This window comes from Argopecten irradians, chromosome 16 (assembly GCF_041381155.1).
Source record: "Argopecten irradians isolate NY chromosome 16, Ai_NY, whole genome shotgun sequence".
Classification (NCBI taxonomy): Eukaryota; Metazoa; Mollusca; class Bivalvia; order Pectinida; family Pectinidae; genus Argopecten; species Argopecten irradians.
This window is the reverse complement of record NC_091149.1, coordinates 19,270,306-19,295,325: the sequence shown is the minus strand read 5'-3', so window position 1 is coordinate 19,295,325 and position 25,020 is coordinate 19,270,306. Positions and strand designations below refer to the sequence as shown.

Below are 25,020 nucleotides of genomic sequence, written 5' to 3'. Positions count from 1 at the left end.
GTATTAAGGAAGAAGTTGTGTCACATACATGGTCAACAAGTGACTCAGTATTAAGGAAGAAGTTGTGTCACATGAGTCAACAATTGTGACTCAGTATTAAGTATTAAGGAAGAAGTTGTGTCACATACATGGTCAACAAGTGACTCAGTATTAAGGAAGAAGTTGTGTCACATACATGGTCAACAAGTGACTCTGTATTAAGGAAGAAGTTGTGTCACATACATAGTCAACAAGTGACTCAGTATTAAGGAAGAAGTTGTGTCACATACATGGTCAACAAGTGACTCAGTATTAAGTTGTGTCACATACATAGTCAACAAGTGACTCAGTATTAAGAAGAAGTTGTGTCACATACATGGTCAACAAGTGACTCAGTATTAAGGAAGAAGTTGTGTCACATACATAGTCAACAAGTGACTCTGTATTAAGGAAGAAGTTGTGTCACATACATGGTCAACAAGTGACTCAGTATTAAGGAAGAAGTTGTGTCACATACATGGTCAACAAGTGACTCAGTATTAAGGAAGAAGTTGTGTCCCATACATAGTCAACAAGTGACTCAGTATTAAGGAAGAAGTTGTGTCCCATACATGGTCAACAAGTGACTCTGTATTAAGGAAGAAGTTGTGTCCCATACATGGTCAACAAGTGACTCAGTATTAAGGAAGAAGGTGTCAATAATAGTCAACAAGTGACTCTATTAAAGAAAAGTTGTGTCCCATACATGGTCAACAAGTGACTCAGTATTAAGGAAGAAGTTGTGTCACATACATAGTCAACAAGTGACTCAAGAATTTGTGTCCCATACATAGTCAACAAGTGACTCAGATTAAGGAAGAAGTTGTGTCCCATACATGGTCAACAAGTGACTCAGTATTAAGGAAGAAGTTGTGTCCATACATGGTCAACAAGTGACTCAGGTTTAAGGAAGAATTTGTGTCCCATACATGGTCAACAAGTGACTCTGTATTAAGGAATGCATGAGATGTATTATATAGGAAGTCATGAAAAAGTCATGAAAAATACCCTGTACATGACAAAAAAGGAGCTAATCTCAATCTATCATCCTACTACAATGCTAATTAAAGGGAAACACACAATAGTCTCAGTAACTAAAAGTACTAAATTATAGATACAGATAATTACTGTAAAGACCACCCAAGGGACAAGGAAAAGGTGGTTTTTATTGCCAAGTGGTCTTTATACACAGGTCTTATTGTGTTATAAATGACCTGATATAAATCCCTAAGAAAGTGGTCTAATTAAGCAGGTGGTCTTTATACAGAGGTGGTTTTACAGAGGCAGGTTTTACTGCATTCATGACATCATTAATTCTTTGGATAAAGTATTTCTTCAGAATGATTTTGAGAATATAGGAAATCATTAAATGTAGATGTACAAAAGCTACATTATTTTCAGTTCGATATTGGCATCATACAATAAGACTAATTTGTATTAATTTTCTCGATATCTTGCACATTTTAAGGGACTTGTAAACAAAAAATTGAACATGGCACTACCAGTATTATTTTCCTCTAAATATAAGGTAAAGCTGCTGGTAATGATATTGCTATAGAAAGTTCTTTCCCAAATTGAAATGTAGTGGAAGACGATCAACATTTTCACTACATTTTTAATGTTACCATATTTAACCCAATAAGCACTCCCTTCCCGAACCGCATTTTCGAGGTCACAAGTTCCGAAGGCTGAAATAATCTTCCACAATCACTCTAATCATCATTGTCATATATAGTGTGATACATATGGTATCGTGACCGCAGCTTCGTCATATAACAAGTATTGCCATCCACATTACAATATATATTTTCTTTAACTTCTGTAATGCTTTTCAGAGAATTTTAAGTTAAGGAACATTCATAAACTTGCGATCTATTCCCTTACTAGGTCAAATATGATATTAGGACAGCAAGTTTCCCAATGGAAATTCTGATCCTTGATTCTCATTCTCGCTGAATCTCGCGTCTCCTCTTCTGCTTGTTTAGAGGGATCGGGGCGATCTGATTCCTTCTTCTTGAAGAGTAACTGGATTCACTCGGTGCACGTGCACTCATCGCTCGTACACCTCCGATGGGTGGTATTGGTATCATATTTCTCATATTCCGATGAGGTTTTGATGAAGATTTCCTTGGATTTATGACCTCTTTACCATCTAAATCGTAGATAAGTTTTCGGTCCTGAAAAATATACAAGATTTATAATAAAGTGATTATATGATTCTTTCATATGTACATATGTAGGATAGAACTAATTCCACCCGAGGGTACAGAGTTTTGGGTCAGAACCGAGGCTTGTCGAGGTTTCTGACCCTAAATTCTGTACCCGAGAGTGGAATAGTTCTATCCTACATAATTTACATATGCAAAAGTTATTTTCTCTCATGGCTTGTCGAATTACTTACACGAAAAGTGAGGCAGCCATTTTGTGACAAAATCTTAACTTCTTAAATAATTAATCGATTTTAGAAATAAAACGTCATTCGAAAGTGCTCATCAAAGTTTGGTTTATATTAAAAATATATATGTATTACCCTCAGGATCACAAAATGTTGTAAAACCTCGGCAAGCTCGGTTTTATACATTTTGTGACCCTCGGGTAGAATATCCCTATCCTTCATATCCACATATGAAAGAGTCTTATAATCTTACATAGCTGTCTTTCATGGGACAATTCTATCTTACATTGCTAGCTATGTGAGAAATAATGTTATTATCAAGTGTTTTTTTTGTTTTTTTTTTGGAAAAGTGTCCAAAAAACTCCCTCTTAATCTGAGATTTGCTATACTGAAATACTGCTTAATTTAAAATGTACATATACGTGTATTATAATACACATATCCATAGTATTTCTCCTTGGTTATATTAAAATCTGGATAATTTGGAGTGATTTTCACTACAATTTGGTTCCTCTGTATATATGTTTTGATGGTTGAAGACCATGGTTTTAGTATAAGGAAAAACATGGTTGAAAAACATACAGAAGTATTTTGGTGGCGTGCTAATTTATGTACAGAGGAAAGAAATTTAAAAAAAAATCTACACTGAATTGTAATGTATATGTACTGAAAATACCAGTACATGTAAGTAATATTGCATAACTTACCGTACGAATACTCAGATTTTCTCGAGTTTCTCTCTTCTTCCTCCTTCTACGATCCTGAAATTAGAAGCATTTTATTCTACAGCTGTAAACTATAAACCTGAACTACAGAACTTAACACCCCTGAAGACACATTTCAATTCCTCCGATCCAAAGGCTGGAACAGTTCATTATCAGTTTTCAGGAGTGAATGATAATAACATATGAAAAATGAAACATGAGATATTCTGTCTACAGACATATCTACTTACATTGCCCTTTCCCTCGATGTTTATGAAATCTGGATTAAAATTTTTTATTTTTCTAATGCTTTATAGAAACTTCAATATTACTAATGTTTTAATGCAAAGATTTAAATTTCATAACAAAGTATTTATCAGGTAATCTTATTTATTGGTTTTTTTTTTTAAATTTCAAAAGTTTATTTGTAAGTCTAACTTAAATGTACCTGTTCTACCTGGCATACATTCTCATTTTATAAGTATTTTCATTGAACCTATAACATTTAAAGTGAAAAGTCGGGCACAGGAAGGCTTAAGTCGGTAAAAATGGTGTTAATAAATCCAGTTTAATTTCTTATGAAACAGAAATATAAAATTTCCCGTAAAATCGCTCTGCATGTGAAGAAACTGATTTATATTATAAGATTCCTAAAATGTCCTCCCGGCTGGCTATGTCCGTGTTGACATTTCCATGCAGCCTCACTTTAAAAAGTTAAGCAAATTGTTTTTTAGCACTGTGCTAAATTAACAGAGGGCTTTCCCGTAATTTCAACGGTCTAAACTGGACAGTGTAAGCAGAAATTGACCATTGTTTTGATATGTAAGGAAGTTTGGAAGGCCAATGAACAAATTCAGACTGGGTTTTTTTTTTTGCCTGACTATTCTCTTTAAAGGATTCAGCATTTTACCAAGGGCAGACAACTCACCCTACACCAACACAGACAGCTGAGTGGTACCCAGACGATGAGGGAGAAGACTTGTACAAAGGCCACCATGTTGGTTCTGAAAGCCTCCACTGTAAAGTCAAGGTCATAGTAGTTACCATAGAAACAAAAGGTGCAAGAGACATGTACCCTCAATTGTAATAACAATTAGAACAATTCAAAGCCATCAGTTGACTGAATAAAAAGTATAATGCAGAGTAAATACAATACTGAAAAATGTTCACACCAAGATAACAAGTGTTGTTACAGGTTTGTAAGCATTTAAGCAAAATACACATTACAGATATAAATTTTTATTACAGTAAAACTTGTTTCAACAATCACACTGTATAATGATCGCCAACTTAAAATGACCTCTTTCTTGGGCCAAAAATAGGGAATTTATTAGCGAAAATTAAATTCCGTTCCCAAAATGGAGTTCCGGTTTCGGAATCCGAATTCCCGGACTAGTGAGTTAAAATAACGTTACGGAAACCGTTCCCTGACACTTCCGTCCAGATTGTTAGTTTTTCAGACTATCAACGTCCGGATTATTGCGGGTCCACTGTATCTTAGAACATAATTTGGTCTGTGTATAAAGACCACTTGGCCATAAAGACCGTTAATTTTGGCGATCTTTGTTGACACGTTTGTTAGCATATCAGGGTACAGCATTAATGGTTGATGCCAAATTCTATAAATGATAATTAATTTCGGTTGCATTAGATAAACTATGTACTGTGTACTTACCTAGGTAATCAAAACTAATTTTATCGATGAGATCAAAGAAACGGTCGGCCAATCCTGCCTCGGTTTTGATACAGGTGCCCTGTGGTAATGATTTTAAATGAATAAAACATGTAAGTCTCTGTCTCAACACATTTAAAATCATAAGGCCAAAAATAAAAATATTACTGTTTAAGGTTACATTTGGCAAAAAAAAATAGGGTTGGTAGGTCGGGAGGATTTTTTTTTTAGTGTCTTTCACTCTAAAATAATGGCCGGAACAGCTGCTAGGAGTCTGAGATCGAAATCCCAACTTAATCTTCGCAAATAAGGGTCGGGGGTAAAAAATTAGGGTTGGTCGGTAAATCTCAACAGACATATTATTTTTTTGGCCTTAGGATATTCATAATATTATATACTTCACAGTAATCTTCTTAATGCTAGTGATTAAAGTGTTTAGCTATGACATTATCTAAACTTCAGAACTTTTTAAAAACATTTGTAATACATGTATATTACACAGGGAAAATATCTCATGTACATATACTACAATTTTGAAATTGTTGAGTAAGCTACCAAACACACTCCATTGCAGTAAGATATGGGTTGATAACCATATATAGTAAGGGGAGATAACCAAACATAGAAAGGGGAGATAACCATGTAGAAAGGGGAGATAACCATATATAGAAAGGGGAGATAACCATACTTAGAAAGGGGAGAAACCATATATAGAATGGGGAGATAACATATATAGAAAAGGGAGATAACCATACATAGAAAGGGGAGATAACTATATATAGAAAGGGGTTTTAACTATATATAGAAAGGGGAGATAACTATATATAGAAAGGGGAGATAACTATATATAGAAAGGGGAGATAACTATATATAGAAAGGGGAGATAACTATATATAGAAAGGGGGGATAACATATATAGAAAGGGGAGATAAGTATATATAGAAAGGGGATAACTTACAACACCATCACAGTAACCATAAGTACAGGGTCGGTCCTTGGCGATAAACAATGTTGAATTAGCTACTGAACACACGCCATTACTTCTACAGCATCGGCGACAAGAGTTGGCCACTGTAAAAAAAACATGTATATGAAAAAATGGTGATAAAACATGTATACCTCATAATCACTTAGTAGATGAAGGGTATGTAAGGATTTGGTTTGGTTTTGATTTGGTTTGTTTAACACCCTACATTTAATTACGTCCTAGGTTTACAAGGTGGAGAAAAGCCAGAGAACCCAAAAAAAACAAACAACTTCCCCACATGGCTCTCAAAGTCGCAACTCAGAAATGGAAGGCTTGTGGTAATATGTCAGTACATCTGAATCATGGCCCCCTTTGATAAATGATGAATATTTTTAAAGGTCAAATTCGGCACCTTTGTAGATCATAGCAAATTGTATTTGTTTAAGGATGATTTAAGTATATATAATAAGATACTCAATAGTATTATCAGTGTTGATATGACCACATTTGGTAAAAATATTATACAGTATACCAGTATACTTACCATCATTGCAGACACAGGAAGTCAGCCCTCGATATTCGCAGTATGCAAGACACACTCCATTTCTACAGGAACCCCTACAAAATAATAATTGTTGTTAGACTTACCGTATTCAACCCAATAAGCGCCCAGGGCATTTGAAAAATTGAAAAAATGAAAAGGTGATTATAAGATGAAATCATTACAAATTTATACAGTTTTGTGTAGTTTTGGTCTTTATTTATGTCTGGGCAATTGAAATTGAGGTCTCAAAAAGGGGGAGGGACACTTATATAGGTACATGGGGGCTTATTTGGTCGATTAAGGGTAATTGTTTCTCATGGCACTTATCTGCAATTAGGCTCATGTCAGTATTATAACCTTTTAATGATATATCCGTTAATTCTAATCTTTTTCATAATTTTGTTGACATTGACATTAATTACAGATTCCAGGCTTAATTTGTTGTATACATGTTTTGTAAGTGGAATAGAGCAAAAAAAAATGCATGATATCATCTTTAATGTTTCAATATTAGTTGAGAATATCTTGTTTTCTTAAGGAAAACGTTATTGTTTTTTGAGGAATATCAAGATATCAATGCCTTTTGAATGATAACAATAATGAATCCAAAAGATAATCTATGAAATAAAATAACCTATTACGAGAAAAATCTGGGAAAGACACTGACAAAATCTGAAATAAAACAATATGGTGTTTCCACATACCAAAGCAATGTTGATAATTACAATTTACAATTTACAATATTTGCTTTATCTAACATTATTTAGATTCCAAAACAAGAACTGAATGAGAACAGCAAAACTTGAACCAGGCCACCTGATTTAATTACCTATGAGCTTAACCATGCCTGTACATGTTTGCCCATCTGGCTACTTGGAATTCTCAAAATTCTGTATCCCCACAGCCCCCAACCCCTAAAATGATTGCCCCTTATCTTTACAAACATATTCTGCAATTCTACCAGTATATCATTGCATAAACCAATGTCAGTTGAAAACTAAATCTATGGTTTCTTTAGAAAGTGAGCTAATAAATATTATGGCATTGCAACTTACTGGTCAAGACAGCTTGTTCCATCAGTGAGCGGTGCTGGTGTCGGACAGGTCAATCTAGTACCAGTACTAACGTCAAGGATTTATAATATTCTATAATTGCATATTCCAGAGTTATCTGTCCTTGCAGAAAGGTATTGATTGCAATGTCATGTGTTTGGAATTAAGTTTTACGTCATACTTTTTCAGAGAAAACGATGTGAATTTCACTCACAAAATAAAGTCACAATGGATACCTAACCGCAAGGGAGATAATTTTATAATAGTAAAAGACGGAATGATAAACTCTAAATCAAAAATATCATAAAAAGATTATAATTATTGATTCAAATGTGTCACAATGATATTATCTGTTTAATCAAAATTGCTGAAAATTCATACTGGTAATGAACTCCAAATTTAGATTCATACCCAAATGTACACTCAGACTGATTTTGAAATAGGTCAGCTCTTCATGTTGTAGCTGGTAGCTACCTTTATTTCCAATGTATGAAACTCAAATATCTGAAATCAATGATTTTGAAATAGGTCAGCTCTTCATGTTGTAGCTGGTAGCTACCTTTATTTCCAATGTATGAAACTCAAATATCTGAAATCAAACTATTTTATGAAAGATTCTGAAATCAATGATTTTGAAATAGGCCAGCTCTTCATGTTGTAGCTGGTAGCTACCTTTATTTCCAATGTATGAAACTCAAATATCTGAAATCAATGATTTTGAAATAGGTCAGCTCTTCATGTTGTAGCTGGTAGCTACCTTTATTTCCAATGTATGAAACTCAAATATCTGAAATCAATGATTTTGAAATAGGCCAGCTCTTCATGTTGTAGCTGGTAGCTACCTTTATTTCCAATGTATGAAACTCAAATATCTGAAATCAATGATTTTGAAATAGGCCAGCTCTTCATGTTGTAGCTGGTAGCTACCTTTATTTCCAATGTATGAAACTCAAATATCTGAAATCAATGATTTTGAAATAGGCCAGCTCTTCATGTTGTAGCTGGTAGCTACCTTTATTTCCAATGTATGAAACTCAAATATCTGAAATCAATGATTTTGAAATAGGCCAGCTCTTCATGTTGTAGCTGGTAGCTACCTATTTATTTCCAATGTATGAAACTCAAATATCTGAAATCAATGATTTTGAAATAGGTCAGCTCTTCATGTTGTAGCTGGTAGCTACCTTTATTTCCAATGTATGAAACTCAAATATCTGAAATCAATGATTTTGAAATAGGTCAGCTCTTCATGTTGTAGCTGGTAGCTACCTTTATTTCCAATGTATGAAACTCAAATATCTGAAATCAATGATTTTGAAATAGGTCAGCTCTTCATGTTGTAGCTGGTAGCTACCTTTATTTCCAATGTATGAAACTCAAATATCTGAAATCAATGATTTTGAAATAGGCCAGCTCTCCATGTTGTAGCTGGTAGCTACCTATATTTCCAATGTATGAAACTCAAATATCTGAAATCAATGATTTTGAAATAGGTCAGCTCTTCATGTTGTAGCTGGTAGCTACCTTTATTTCCAATGTATGAAACTCAAATATCTGAAATCAATGATTTTGAAATAGGTCAGCTCTTCATGTTGTAGCTGGTAGCTACCTTTATTTCCAATGTATGAAACTCAAATATCTGAAATCAATGATTTTGAAATAGGCCAGCTCTTCATGTTGTAGCTGGTAGCTACCTTTATTTCCAATGTATGAAACTCAAATATCTGAAATCAATGATTTTGAAATAGGTCAGCTCTTCATGTTGTAGCTGGTAGCTACCTTTATTTCCAATGTATGAAACTCAAATATCTGAAATCAATGATTTTGAAATAGGTCAGCTCTTCATGTTGTAGCTGGTAGCTACCTTTATTTCCAATGTATGAAACTCAAATATCTGAAATCAATGATTTTGAAATAGGTCAGCTCTTCATGTTGTAGCTGGTAGCTACCTTTATTTCCAATGTATGAAACTCAAATATCTGAAATCAATGATTTTGAAATAGGTCAGCTCTTCATGTTGTAGCTGGTAGCTACCTTTATTTCAATGTATGAAACTCAAATATCTGAAATATGATTTTGAAATAGGTCAGCTCAATGTTGTAGCTAGCTACTTTATTTCCAATGATGAAACTCAAATATCTGAAATCAATGATTTTGAAATAGGTCAGCTCTTCATGTTGTAGCTGGTAGCTACCTTTATTTCCAATGTATGAAACTCAAATATCTGAAATCAATGATTTTGAATAGGCAGCTCTTCATGTTGTAGCTGGTAGCTACCTTTATTTCCAATGTATGAAACTCAAATATCTGAAATCAATGATTTTGAAATAGGCCAGCTCTTCATGTTGTAGCTGGTAGCTACCTTTATTTCCAATGTATGAAACTCAAATATCTGAAATCAATGATTTTGAAATAGGCCAGCTCTTCATGTTGTAGCTGGTAGCTACCTTTATTTCCAATGTATGAAACTCAAATATCTGAAATCAATGATTTTGAAATAGGCAGCTCTTCATGTTGTAGCTGGTAGCTACCTTTATTTCCAATGTATGAAACTCAAATATCTGAAATCAATGATTTTGAAATAGGTCAGCTCTTCATGTTGTAGCTGGTAGCTACCTTTATTTCCAATGTATGAAACTCAAATATCTGAAATCAATGATTTTGAAATAGGTCAGCTCTTCATGTTGTAGCTGGTAGCTACCTTTATTTCCAATGTATGAAACTCAAATATCTGAAATCAATGATTTTGAAATAGGTCAGCTCTTCATGTTGTAGCTGGTAGCTACCTTTATTTCCAATGTATGAAACTCAAATATCTGAAATCAATGATTTTGAAATAGGTCAGCTCTTCATGTTGTAGCTGGTAGCTACCTTTATTTCCAATGTATGAAACTCAAATATCTGAAATATACATCAATGATTTTGAAATAGGTCAGCTCTTCATGTTGTAGCTGGTAGCTACCTTTATTTCCAATGTATGAAACTCAAATATCTGAAATCAATGATTTGAAATAGGTCAGCTCTTCATGTTGTAGCTTGTAGCTACCTTTATTTCCAATGTATGAAACTCAAATATCTGAAATCAATGATTTTGAAATAGGTCAGCTCTTCATGTTGTAGCTGGTAGCTACCTTTATTTCCAATGTATGAAACTCAAATATCTGAAATCAATGATTTTGAAATAGGTTCAGCTCTTCATGTTGTAGCTGGTAGCTACCTTTATTTCCAATGTATGAAACTCAAATATCTGAAATCAATGATTTTGAAATAGGCAAGCTCTTCATGTTGTAGCTGGACCACGTCATGATTATTTCAGGCAAGTTGTAGCTAAACTGCACTGGTAGAACTGGTAGAAGTCCAAAATGTGAAAAGTTTATGCAGCCTCAAGGCAAATGACCTAAAAATACTTACACAGAGAACAGATACCTCCAGCAGCTGACAGTGATGTACCCGCGATGTACCCCATACCGTAAATATTACTGAGACCCTGATGTGTGAACAGATGAACAAGGCAGTAGTCTCGGAAAGCTGTACTCTCACTAAATGTCTGAAAGGTAAAAAAATATACGGTACTGTTTATACTGAATCCTCAGAATCCTCTTGTTGCAAACATGTACATAGAATCAAACCTGCTTTAAAGGACATCTGTCTATAAAAGATAGCTCTATACAAAGAAAACCTCTGTATAAAAGACACCTCCATATAAAGGACAACTCTGTATAAAAGACACCTCTATATAAAGACACCTCTATATAAAGGACACCTGTCTATAAAAGACACCTCTATATAAAGGAAATATAAAGACCTCTATATAAAGACACCTATATTAAGGACACTTGTCTATAAAGTTAACCTCTATATAAAGGGCACATGCCTATAAAGGACACCTCTATATAAAGGACACATGTTTTTAAAAGTCACCTCTATAAAAAGGACATCTATGTATAAAGACCATTTGTCTATAAAGGACACCTGTCTTTAAAGACATCTTTATATAAAGGATATCTCTAAATAAAGGACACCTCTCTATAAAGGACACCTCTATATAAAGGACAACTCTATATAAAGACCTCTATATAAATGACACACCTATATTAAGCACACCTCTGTATAAAAGATACCTATATATAAAGGACACCTGTCTATAAAGGATACCTCTCTTTATAGGATACCTGTTTATAAAAGACACCTCTATATAAAGGACACCTGTATATAAAGGACACCTTTATACAAATGACATCTGTCTATAAAAGACACCTCTTTATTAAAACACCTGTCTATAAAGGACACCATAATATAAAGGACACCTGTCTATAAAAGACACCTTTATATAAAAGACACCTTTATATAAAGGACACCTGTCTATAAAAGACACCTCCATATAAAGGACACCTGTCTATAAAAGACACCTCTATATGAAAGACACCTGTCTATAAAGGACAGTGTCATCAAACCCATTTGGTGAGATTTACTTTATAATTGACCTCTGTATGAATGACACCTTTCTATAAAGGATATTTTGTTTTGCTTTGTCCCTTTGGTGTTCTTGATTAACAGATTTGCCGAGGGGCAATCCATGAACCTCTAACCAGAGACTTGCCGAGGGTTTGACATTCATGAATTCCCCTTGAAGGGATAAATACTATATTTTGATATAGATTTCAATTTATTCTCAAGAAAATTAGAATGCTGAAATATACTTTCAATTGATAAATATTATTTCATGAGTTTACGTACCGAGAGCAGTCCATTCATGTCACTCCAAGTTGTTACAGCAACGTTGTACGGAAATCCGTCTGCCGGACTGTATCCTTCATGAAGTCGTAACTGTCAGAATATAAAGGTCAGGAGTCAGTTACAAGAACATTCCATTTGTATACTATATAGCACTTAAAATTTCGCAGTTCACTGATTCCAAGAATTCTTCTAATGATTGTTCTTAAAGGTAAATCTATGAATTTCTAATATTCTCCTTTGTGTAGAATTACAGGGAAAACCTGAATATAGTGGATTCCACAAAACATTATATATTCTATATATAAAATTCTGTAGTAATATGATCATCATACTTGCCTGTTCAAGTTCAAAACCATAGCCTGTTCCACCGAAATTGGTTCTCTCATAAATAGCATTGGCTCGATTGATCACAGAAACCTGAAAATCAAAGAGAATGAAGACAAGCATGTCCCCTGATTCAACTATAGATTTACTGTATTTGACCCAATAAGCGCCCTTCCCTCTTTTTGACACCTTAATTTCACTCATATTAAATCAAATCCAGACTAAAACTATAAAAACTCACTTTTAATAAGTATGTTCCTCTATCTATTCAATTTCTTTTGCATGTTGATTAATAGTTAATGTGCATTAAAATTGAGAAATGCTAGTCCAAATTTGGTCATATTAAGCGCCCATTCATTTTTTCATTTTTTTAAGCGTCGTGGCACTTATTGGGTTGAATATTGTAGATGTTTTGGGAAATATTTAAGCAGATCCACAGTTCTTTGTTATAACCATATAACCATACTTTAATGAACTTGTGAAGAGTCACCTATGACCTTTAATTTATGTGCACATCCACCAGTATCCGTTAATTAAATATGGCCTAGCTTCAAGTCACAAATGACCTATGACCTGTTTTACTGTTAGCTGTTGTAAACTAGTCTGCTAAACCTTCATATATTATGTCGTTTGCTCTACTAAATGTGTATACGGCAGCCATTACAAATGTGTAAAATAGAAGGGTCTCGGAAGTATTTCATTGTGCAGAGTTATTTAATTTCATAAATATGATGTAACATGGGGGTAGTGGAGTACATAAGATCCCAATATATATGTATGTGTATGTTTTCCCGGCATTGCATGGACATATATTAGAAATATGCCGCTGACGTAGCGTAGGCCAAATCTGTCCTACAATTTCACATTTTTAAGAGGTACGGCGAGCTGACTATATATTAGGCCAAAAAAAATAATAAAAAAAGCCTAATAATATAGGCAGGTTTAGCTGACTAGTTGTGAACATGTTGGAACACTCTATGACATTTGACCTCGTTTTTAGATCCATATGACATATGGTCTACTATGTAGTAGACATTATGACCTTTGGCCCACTTTATAGACATATGTATGAACTATGACCTGTGATGTAGTTGGCTGTAGTGTACTTGTTGTAGCCCCCTATGACCTTTGACCTACTTTGTAGGCCTATATGACCAACGACCTACTTTTGTAGTTGCCCTTAGTGTACTTGATGGAGGCCCTAATGACCTTTTACCTACTTTGTAGCATATGACCTATGACCTACTATTTAGTTGGCCGTAGTGTACTTGTTAGAGCCCCCTATGACCTTTGACCTACTTTAATTGTAGCTATATATGACCTAGGACCTACTATGTAATTGGTCGTAAAGTACTTGTTGGAGCCCCCTATGACCTTTTACCTACTTTGTAGCATATGACCTATGACCTACTATTTAGTTGGCCGCAGTGTACTTGTTTTGGAGCCCCCTATGACCTTTGACCTACTTTGTAGCTATATATGACCTATGACCCACTATGTAATTGGCCGTAGTGTACTTGTTAGAGCCCCCTATGACCTTTGACCTACTTTAATTGTAGCTATATATGACCTAGGACCTACTATGTAATTGGTCGTAAAGTACTTGTTGGAGCCCCCTATGACCTTTGACCTACTTTGTAGCTATATATGACCTATGACCTACTATGTAATTGGTCGTAAAGTACTTGTTGGAGCCCCCTATGACCTTTTACCTACTTTGTAGCCATATATGACCTATGACCAACTAATTGGCCGTAGTGCACTTGTTGGAGCCCCCCTATGACCATTGACCTACATTGTAGGTCTATATGACCTATGTCCTACTAGTTGGCCGTAGTGCACTTGTTGGAGCTCCCCTATGACCATTGACCTACATTGTAGGTCTATATGACCTATGACCTACTAGTTGGCCGTAGTGTACTTGTTGGAGCCCCCCTATGACCATTGACCTACATTGTAGGTCTATATGACCTATGACCTACTAGTTGGCCTTAGTGTACTTATTGGAGCCCCCCTATGACCTTTGATCTACATTGTAGGTCTATATGACCTATGACCTACTATGTAGTTGGCCGTAGTGTATTTGTTGGAGCCTCCAATATTACTGTAGAATCTATAATCGGCAACAGCCATCAGTCTACATCGAGTCCTTGTGGCACGTTTGGAGCGATGATGTTCATCTGAAATGGGAAAAGGCAAGTAGGAAATTAATTTTTCATTTTATTTATATATATTTTATAGGATTTCACTGAAATCCACAAAATCTAAATACCAGAGAATTATTCAGACATTCATTGACATACCTATGAACAATAGTTCAAAGAATTATAGGAATCTGTGAACCATGAATCGGTGAACCGTGAATAGGAGAACCGTGAAATTTAGCATCTGCAAATATGCCACATATAACAAAAGAGTGAAATAATAATTTGACCCTGCAGATTTAAAGCACTAGACAGTAGTTGGGTTAAAATGATTCTCTCCATTGCATCAACGTTAAGCATCCTCCTTTGGTATACCAAATATAAAAATTGACTGATAATATTACCAAAAAGATATATTGATATATATATGTAGTGGTATCAGCTTCATCAGATCAGTGACCGCATCCTCGGGTTGACAAGCAAAACCTTTTACTCGGTTGAGATATCCCTGTCCACCTGACAGGCCAATGTAAGATTCTAATAATCTAGCTCTTTATTCATAAACATTTTTATAAATCATAAATCCAACTGTTTTAGCAAAACAAAACATTTCATAGTGTATATACTTTTTTGAAAATGCTAGAAATTATTTAGTAGAACTTAAATAAAAAAGAGCCTCAACCCGATTTATCTGCCGAATAAAAATAAAACCTGATATATTCACTCACCAGGGTTGGGGTCAATTACATTGCAATGTAATTAATTACAATTACAATTACTTGGTCAAAACTCAATTACAATTACAATTACAATTACTCAGTTTTGTAAATGTAATTAATTACAATTACAATTACATTCAAAAAGTAATTAATTACAATTACACATTACATTTTCTTAATATGTTTTTTATATGTTTATACCAAGGATTTATAAGTGAGATATACATCCTTGCATATATACACATTTGTATAATCTTGCACTTTAGCAGTTATACAGATATAATAAGTCGATATCAGTAAATTCTGATAGAACATATGTTCACTTCACATAAACTGCAAGTTACAATTGAGTATTGGTAGGGTGTATTTGTTTTAAAATGTAGATTTTTATTGGACCTAGCAGTAATATTGTCAAATGCGTCAGCTTTATGTACCAGGTATTAATATTTTTTATTGCATTTTATCATCATTAGCATCTCAAAATCATCATCAGACAGTCTGTATCTGTCTGGTCGGAATACTTTGCCAGCAATTAACACTAAACAATCTCTCTACTGGAGCTGAAGTGGCTGGTATAGCTAAGTAGTTGCTAGCTAAAAAAGACGAATTTAGAAATTTGCAAGAATAATCTTTCCAGAACTTTAATGGGTCACAATATTTCTCTGCAATCTTCACTAAAGTCTTCTGTTAAAATTTTCTTGGCAGGGGCAGTGAAGACAAATCTGAGCTATCATCTATATTTTTGCCTTCATTAGATTTGCTAATTAGGTGATCAACAGGTGTTATATAAGCAAGACCTTTGTGAGTTGTAATCACAGGCTTTGTGTTCACAACTTCACACCTCACACCTAGCTTGTATATTGCTTGAGGGGTAAACTACAGGTAAAACAGGTCTCACATATGTTACCTGTTTAAATTTCTACATAGCCAAATAAATGTCATACATTCATTAATCTTGGTAATTATTTAGACATTAGTAAATATATAAATGTAATTGAAAAGTAATTGAAGTGTAATTGTTAATTACACATTTTTATAATGTAATTAATTACAATTACAATTACATGTAATTGAAATATTTCTTAATTACAAATTATTTTCAATTACTTGAAAAAATGTAATTAATTGCAATTAATTACAATTACATTTTTAATTACCCCAACCCTGTCACTCACTTTCATCTTTATCCTTCATGCGGCGTAGAAGATCTTGGTCCAGTTCATTATCTGGCTCTCCGTTAGCATGGATCGCTCCACAAAATGACGCCCTGCATAAATATTTACAATGTAACAAATAAAGAAAAGAAGATATATCTAAGGGAGATAATAAGGGACAAAATTTTATGTTGTTATTCTTTTAAAATTATAATGATGTTATGCTCACTTATACATGACATCACATTACCAATATTACCACAAGAGAACTAATATAAAGAACACCAATTTCACTATGTAAAAATTATTGCTACCAAGTTTCATTGAAATCCCTACCGTTGTTAAGGAGGAATAGCTGTTTCATAATTTTTTAACAGAGGGCATAACTCTGAAAATGTGACTGAATGATTTTGTTGAAGAAGATTACGCACATTAACACTGTATAAGGATTATCAACACCAAGTTTGGTTGAAATCCTTCCAGTAGTTAAATAGTAGGTGTAGCTCAGGTTGATCATTGAAGGGGGGAATGAAGCTCTTATGATAAGGAGTAAGTAAGTGAGTACCTTCAATTTGCTAAGCATAAAAAGTGTGCTAAAAGAAATATCATTAAGTGATTTCATGGCTTTGATTGTATGTGACATGCAACAACAGTTGTTTTAGCATTATACAATACATGCAAACCTTTGACAGGTCTATCATTTGTGGGAAGATTGAAAATAGCTTCTCAGTGGGGCAAAGTAAACTGGATCACTTAATATCAAAGAGCAGGATTTTGAAATTCATTCTCACAAAAAATAATAACTTTTATCTGTTTTCATACTAAGTCCAACTTTCTGATTGGTAGATACTTTTCCTTCATACTACTATGATGAAAAAATCTGAGAATGGTATGAAAAGCAGACATTATCATGACGTCTCAATAGAGACTTCGACATTGCGTATTGATTTAGAAAATATAATACTTTGAAAAATCAATGGAATCTTACGTTTTAACATGTTTTATGTTATCAAGTAGTCTAACAAATTAATGATAAGCATTGATGTAACTATTTTATAACTTCATCGGGTTATGAAATAAATTTTGTTTGCAAACTTTTGTGAGAATCTGCTATGCTGATTCACACAGTTTGCAAACAAAATTTCTTTCATGCCCCTATTAAGTTAAAAAAATAGTCACATCAATGCTTAAATAAAATCTGTGGTATGATTTCAGGCACAATAATGTAACTACTGGTAAGATAATTACTGGATAATGAATGCATTCAATTGTCTTTGAATTGTTTTTGTTTTCACATTGTATTACAGTTTTACTTCATTGTTGGTTGGTCCTATTTACAGCCAGGGCAATTGAAGGATGGTCTCCCATGTATATGGTGTGTTGTGTTACGAGTGTGTGCATGTTTTGGGAGACTGCGGTATCAGAAACAACCATTTTTTAAAACTATGGTGTGTCTCTGCCAGAGAACAGTCAGCCAAGAGTCTACCTAATAGGGAGAGTAAAATCTCAACTCCAGGCCAAAAGTGAGGTGGTGTCGAGTCAAAGGAGACATTGGAGAGAAGATAAGTTATTTAAGAAAAGTAGAAAAGTTTAAATCTCTAGTCGCCTTTAACAATCATGCAATAGGGGCAGCAGGCACAATTTTTAAACGCCCTACCTGCAGGATACAAATGATTTCAATGTGTAACAATAATGTACATTGATGGTGACTGCGATCTGATTGACTATGCATACGTTCTCAGTGCCACATTTCATGTACATGTAGTGTCTTATTTATAACGTGGATAACAACAATACCGTATACTTACACCTTTAGGACAGAAAAATAGATATAAGAATGTTTTAATTTATAAAACTATTTTACAGAGTATTTGATGTGCACAACAAGCAAAAAGGAGTGTCAGAATTTGGAATTACTGTGGTCGAGGCTGTTTGAGCAACTCCCTGTCTTATGTGACTTTTTTGTAATGGTCCCTTGGAAAGTTACATAAGACAGTATACAGTTGTTGACTGGGATTGAGGGCAACAAATGATTTATTGGACCCAAACACAAACTGTTACCCCAGGCTGAAGGCCGAGGGCAACAGCTTGTTTGAGGGTCCAACAAATCATCTGTTGCTTGAAAATCCAGTTGATAACTGTTTTGTTATACCTATTGACTCAAAACAATGCATTGACGTCACAAATTGCAGGTGTGACGTGACTCCAGTCCAACAGCACATTTTAACAGTGGATTTTAATAGTTCTTTGGACCGCTCGACAGAACAGTTCATTTCTTGGCATTTTTGTCAATAGAGTTTGTATATTTCATCCACATTATTTCTACACATTATACTGTAAACATACATATTTTAGTGGTAGTTTTATTTAGTATTTTCATGCTGTATTTGAAGCCCTAATTCAGGTACAGCGCTAAATTTTGTAAAAAAAGTACCACATTTCCAACATTGAATTACCAATTTTTTTTATTTTCAAAATATTTTATTGGTGGTACAATAAATATAAACATAATACGAATATAGATCATAAATATAATAAAGTACAATTTATTAGCAATTGGATTGGATAACAGGCAAAGTCTATACAAGTATGTTCAAAGTTGAGCTAATTTATACCCGCACTTATATAATAAAGGATAATTTAAGAATTTTCTTATATACGCTAAATTTGACTACACTAAAATAAGTGCATTAAGTCCAGTAATTTGATAAAACTGAATAACTTTGTTTCAATTTCTGAGAAACTGCAATAGCAAGATTACTTCTCATTTACGAGAAAACAAAAGCAATATATATACTAATACTTATAATAAGTGTAATTAATTACAAATGCTGTTCAACAACCAAGCTAAATTTACATATATTTTAACACATAATAATATAACAAAACTAGCTTAACTGCATGTTATTTCTCTATTCAATCTCCACAAGCTGGGCCCAGTCTCATAACTAATCCTTAAATTTAAGGAATCCCTTAACTTAAAATTCTCCATAGGAAAGCATTTCAGATTTAAAGGAAGATTTTCCTTATCTGCTTTCCTATGGAGAAAGTTGTTCGTGAAACTGGGCCCTTGGGGACATGAAATTCCTTTACATGAGAAATTATTACCGTATTCAACCCAATTAGCGCCCAGGGCGTATACAAATTAAAAAGAATGAAAAGGTGCTAATAGGGCGATTTTATATTGGAAATCTATACATTTTTGCGTAGTTTTGGTCTTTATTTATGCCTGGGCAATTGAAATTGAGGTCTCAAAAAGGGGGAGGGGCACTTTAAGGGACATGGGCACTTATTAGGTCGAATACGGTAACTAATATACTATAAAATGATACCTACCCTCCTTGTGTTTTATCTGTAGGCTGGGGCATAACCATGTGTTTAGTTCTATACACGATCATAGAGTTATCTCCCTTCTTTCTTTTTCCTTTATCATGTCGCCACTTTGGCTGCAGGTGAAATAAGACAATAAAAATTGTTTAAAATCCTTAAACTTATATCATATTTCAGTAAAGATTTACTTAGATATTATCTTTAATAGTTTGCCAATAAATCATACAAAGGTCTAACTACCATAAAGAAGGTTATCTTCGCATGGATGATCTTTTCGTAATTCCAGCTGGGATTGAACCCCGACCCTGAACTTATACCGGTCAGCTGCCCTAATGAGTGAGTGAAATTCCCTTTTGCACAAAGCTATAAGGCAACCTTACTACTTAGTTTAACATCATTAAAACCATCTAAACTAAAACCAATCTAATTATAATTAGAATTAGATTGCAGTAAAACATGTTCATAATTTACACACCAACAACAAATTGGTGGTTATAACGTAGTAATTTTCATTCACCATAAAGGTTCTTATTCTCATTCCTGAGCTATGAATCTCTTACCTCTATCACCAATTCATCTTGTTGTAGAAAGATGGAGGCAGACATTGCCTCACCGTCAAAATAAGCTGTCACTTCAGACTTAGCCTCACCTGGAAAAGAAATAAACTGAATATGAGTAAGCTATTCCTGGCCATCTTAAGTGAAATCAAGTCTCTGATTTTGCTTCACATTCTCACAAACTAAAGGGACATAATCTGGATAGATCAGGGCAAACTAAGGGGATATAATCTAGATAGATCAGGGCAAACTAAGGGGACATAATCTGGATAGATCAGGGCAAACTAAGGGGACATAATCTGGATAGATCAGGACAAACTAAGGGGACATAATCTGGTTCAATCTTGGCAAACTAAGGGGACATAATCTGGATAGATCAGGCAAACTAAGGGGACATAATCTGGATAGATCAGGGCAAACTTAGGGGAGACATAATAATCTGGACAGACTAATGAGACATATAATCTGGATAGACTAAGGGGACATAACCTGAATAGATCAGGAAAAACTAAGGGAACATAATCTGGACAGGCCTAAGGGGACATAATCTAATCTGATAGACTAAGGGGACATAACCTGAATAAATCTGGAAAAAAACTAAGGGGACATAATCTGGACAGGCTAAGGGGACATAATCTGGATAGATCAGGACAAACTAAGGGGACATAATCTGGACAGGCTAAGGGGACATAATCTGGATAGACTAATAGGACATAATATGGAAACATAAGGAGGCATAAGCTGGATAGATCAGGGCAAACTAAGGGGACATAAGCTGGATAGATCAGGGCAAACTAAGGGGACATAAGCTGGATAGATCAGGGCAAACTAAGGGGACATAAGCTGATAGATCAGAGGCAAACTAACGGGGACATAAGCTGGATAGATCAGGGCAAAACTAAGGGTAATATAATCTGGACAGGACTAAGGGGGGACATAATAATCTGGATAGATCAGGGCAAACAAAAGGGACATAAATCTGGACAGACTAATGGGGAATATAATCTGGACAGACTAAGGGGATATATAATCTGGATAGATCAGGGCAAACAAAAGGGACATAATCTGGACAGACTAAGGGGACATATAATCTGGATAGATCAGGGCAAACAAAAGGGACATAATCTGGACAGACTAAGGGGACATATAATCTGGATAGACTAAGGGGACATAACCTGAATAGATCAGGACAAACTAAGGGAACATAATCTTGAAAGACTAAGGGGACATAATCTGGATAGACTAAGGGGACATAATAATCTGGATAGATCAGGGCAAACTAAGGGGACATAATCTGGACAGACTAAGGGGACATAATCTGGATAGACTAATGGGACATAATCTGGATAGACTAAGGGGACATAATCTTGATAGACTAAGGGGACATAATCTGTATAGAATTGCTGTTAACAAGGGGAACTAACCTTCCACCCATCCATGATAGAAGTTCGACTTGTCCAGCCCTTTATCCTCTCCCATGTGACCTTCAGCATCAATAACTTGGAACTTGAAGTCCCGGGAGAATATCCCTAGGGACTCCTTCAGTTGTAGGGAGAAGTTCCTGTAACAGAAAAACCAATAATTAGCATATTCTGTATTTGCATCTTACAGAGTTATCTGCCCTTGTGGATAGGTATTGATTGTGACGCAATGTGGTTGTGAGCGTAACGTCATAGTTTTCGGAGAAAACGACATGAATTGCACTAAAAAAAATAATGACGTAACAATCGATACCTACCCGCAAGGGAGCTAATTCTGTAATATGCAAAGATGGAATATTTAAAGAATGTACCTTACAGTGAACCCTCGATAATCCGGATGTTAATAGACTGGAAATCTTACAATCCGGATAGAAATAGCAGGGAATAGAACGAATAACAACAAGGAAACAGTGGCATCACTGTCACATCTAAACACAGAATGGACCATTATACAGGTTTATAAAGCCTACCTTCCCACCGCGTAAAAGCTGACATGTCTGCTGGGACGGTGATATTGTCCATTCTCTGTGCTTCGTCGTTTAATACTGTGAATTGTCACAGATTCAATCACCTCATGCTCCGTCACATGGTCCCGAAGGTCAGCTGTCAACAAGGTTACAAAAGTTATATATCATACATAAAGAACATTTTTGTTAAGAATTCTGATCGCGCTAAAAATGAATATTCATCATTTGAACAATAATTGGTTATGGTAACTCGTGTATAATAGAAATTTAACACAAAAAAATATATAAGATAATTTTATTTTGCCTTAAGTGTCATGCTGCAATCAGTACTTTATTCCATATAGGATAATAGTGCCACAGAATTTTTTTCGGGATGCAATTAATATTATTTTTCAAATTTTAACTTGAAGTAAATTAGAAGCTGTAACTTTCAGTGTGGTGGTATGGTGTAAAGTAAGTAAACTTTTGTACCTGAAGAAAATACTAAATCTGCCTCTCATGTTTTTTTTTGACAGTGAAAAAAATACCATTTGTCAGCGTTGGAGCATCTTTAAGAAAATTCTGATCTATAGATATAGATATTGTCCCAATACGAAAGTGGGATCAATGTTGAGGAAATTACTGATGCATGGTACAAATTATTTTTTCCACAATCAATAAACAGCTAGAGCTCTGAGTCGTATACAGTAGTAACTGTATATAGGTTGTCAAGTAAATGTCAACACAATTAATATTTAATTAATTAGTTAGTTAATAGGACTTAAACATTTATAGTATAGAAATAGAACATGTTTATGTACTATTTCAAAATATTGTGCTTCCCTTCGACACACATTCAATATTCTGTTCAGTTATCAGGTACAATGCATCTACATGTATTTGCAATCTACACATTGGTTTTACTATGAAGAATATTCCATGTAAACAAGAGATGCGACAATTTAATTAGATTCTCCTATGATAATAAAACATGTAGTTAGAATTAAATGTGCATATTATTTGGTTTAAAGTTACAATGAAAATCTTAAAAATATATAGTATATATATATATATGTGTGTTGTGGTGTGTGTGTGTGTGTGTGATTGTGGTGTGTGTGTGTGTGTGTGTGTGTGTGTGTGTGTGTTGTGTGGCTAACAGAGCTGCTGATACATGCAAGTTTGTTACACAAAATATACATATACAGTTATAATTAATGGTACATGAATATATGTACGCCTACATGAAGATCTTTAGGCCTCCTGAATATTGAACAACAACTGAAGTGAACTACAAGCTAGTAAGTCGTTCAGCTTAATAGTCCTATCGTTTATATAAAGATGTATATGCACTAGAGTAGCCCCCCCCCCCCCCCCCCTCCCCCACCTCCACTCTTCCTCCCTCTAGCATGTAAACTTCCAGACGTCGGATTCCCTATACAAATATATTTCTTTGTAGATAAATTACCTTGAGTTCCGTACAACACAAACGAGAAAGCGATAAACAGAAGAGATATAATATTCCAAACCATCCTGTCCAATTTCTACACAGTCGACATGTTTTCATTGGTAACGCACGCACCTGCCGACAAGGGAGGTCACTCTATTTTTGTTTACGTCTAGAGCTAGGCCTATACCTGTAGAGCCCGTCAATTACAGTGTACATGTATGTTATATATTACTGGATAGACTAGATTTATAGTAGTGTATATTAATGCTATAATCTGAAATTATAAGGAAACACTATAGACAAGTCGACAAAATTTATCTTTTGAATATCTCTTTTAAAATGTTTGATTAAAGATGGACGAATTAATTAGTTCATTAGTTAATCGGTAAAAATGGTCCCTTTCTCTCTGATTCTTTATAGTGTATCGACCTTGACATCGCCTTGTCACAATTTTTGTTACAAAACTAACTAAAGCCTTTTTCCTCAGTTGGGACACCAAGATAACACGAAATTACCATTTTCATGAATTGAACCTAAAAAATCCTCATTTTTCTCCAAAACGTCTTTCAGTCTAATTATTTTTACCACTGAAAAAATACAGTAGCCAAGTTTTGGAAATGTCTTATAGTTAATGAATACTGACTTGCTTAATGTCTGCATTACTTCCTATGTGCTATTTTAATTTTGATGATACTCATCATTTGAAAAATAATTGGTGTTTAATCATATATATATACATTGTCTGTCGAATTAACAATTAAAATTATATAAATATTAGGCTTTTGGTGCATGCGCAATCAGTACTTCATTTCATAGTGCCACGGATTTTTTTCGGGATGCAAATATTATTTTTTATAATTTTATCTTGAAGTAAAATTAGAAGCTCAGACTTTTCAATGGTGGTAATGGTGTAAAGTAAGTAACTTTTGAAACTGAAGAAAATTACTAAATCGTCTGCTCCTGTTTTTGATAGAGAAAAAACATCATTTGACAGCGGTGGAGCATTCTTATTTCAAGAAACTGGAGAGTTTCTAAAGTTATCACAGATCATGCGTGTTTATCGACTTTTGAGATTATTACTTGAGTAAAGAAGAAAGATAGTTTGGAGTCTGATGTGTATCCATTTTTTTAAAGATTCGGAAGTTTTTTTCTTTTCTGTCTGGAAGAGAACGATTCTTAACCTGTTTCAACGTTTAAAGAATTAATACAAGAACAAGATGGAAGACCGATTGTAATTCTAACAGATTAATTAGCGTTGAACTTTTTCTTACTTCAGTATATTCTAGTACGCAAAAAAGACCTAATATAGGCAGGTTTAGCGGATGAGCA

The 25,020-nt window shown here is 34.4% G+C and overlaps 1 protein-coding gene across 1 annotated transcript; it reads right to left on the bottom strand.

The window, feature by feature from the left end:
• Positions 1 to 900: 900 nt before the first annotated feature.
• Positions 901 to 23,825, bottom strand: LOC138310066 (ADAM 17-like protease). Its single transcript, XM_069251212.1, has 17 exons — positions 23,710 to 23,825; positions 22,269 to 22,401; positions 21,742 to 21,878; positions 20,321 to 20,409; positions 19,767 to 19,876; positions 16,452 to 16,543; positions 14,475 to 14,593; positions 12,426 to 12,506; positions 12,090 to 12,179; positions 10,760 to 10,899; positions 7,356 to 7,421; positions 6,301 to 6,374; positions 5,748 to 5,860; positions 4,793 to 4,871; positions 4,046 to 4,134; positions 3,121 to 3,174; positions 901 to 2,195 (listed from the first exon to the last, which is right to left on the bottom strand). Exons 1-17 carry the CDS (start codon positions 23,771 to 23,773, stop codon positions 1,962 to 1,964), a joined length of 1,764 nt encoding a protein of 587 aa, XP_069107313.1. The 5' UTR covers positions 23,774 to 23,825; the 3' UTR covers positions 901 to 1,961.
• Positions 23,826 to 25,020: the final 1,195 nt, after the last annotated feature.

Bases quoted from the DNA above. Each gene is read 5' to 3' on its own strand.
- LOC138310066 (XM_069251212.1), bottom strand. From the start codon at position 23,773: ATGGTTTGGAATATTATATCTCTTCTGTTTATCGCTTTCTCGTTTGTG. The intron at 5,861-6,300 runs GTAAGTATACTG...TTTTTTTTACAG, and splicing joins TTCCTGTGTCTGCAATGATG to TGGCCAACTCTTGTCGCCGA. The intron at 4,135-4,792 runs GTAAGTACACAG...TTGACTTTACAG, and splicing joins AATTAGTTTTGATTACCTAG to TGGAGGCTTTCAGAACCAAC.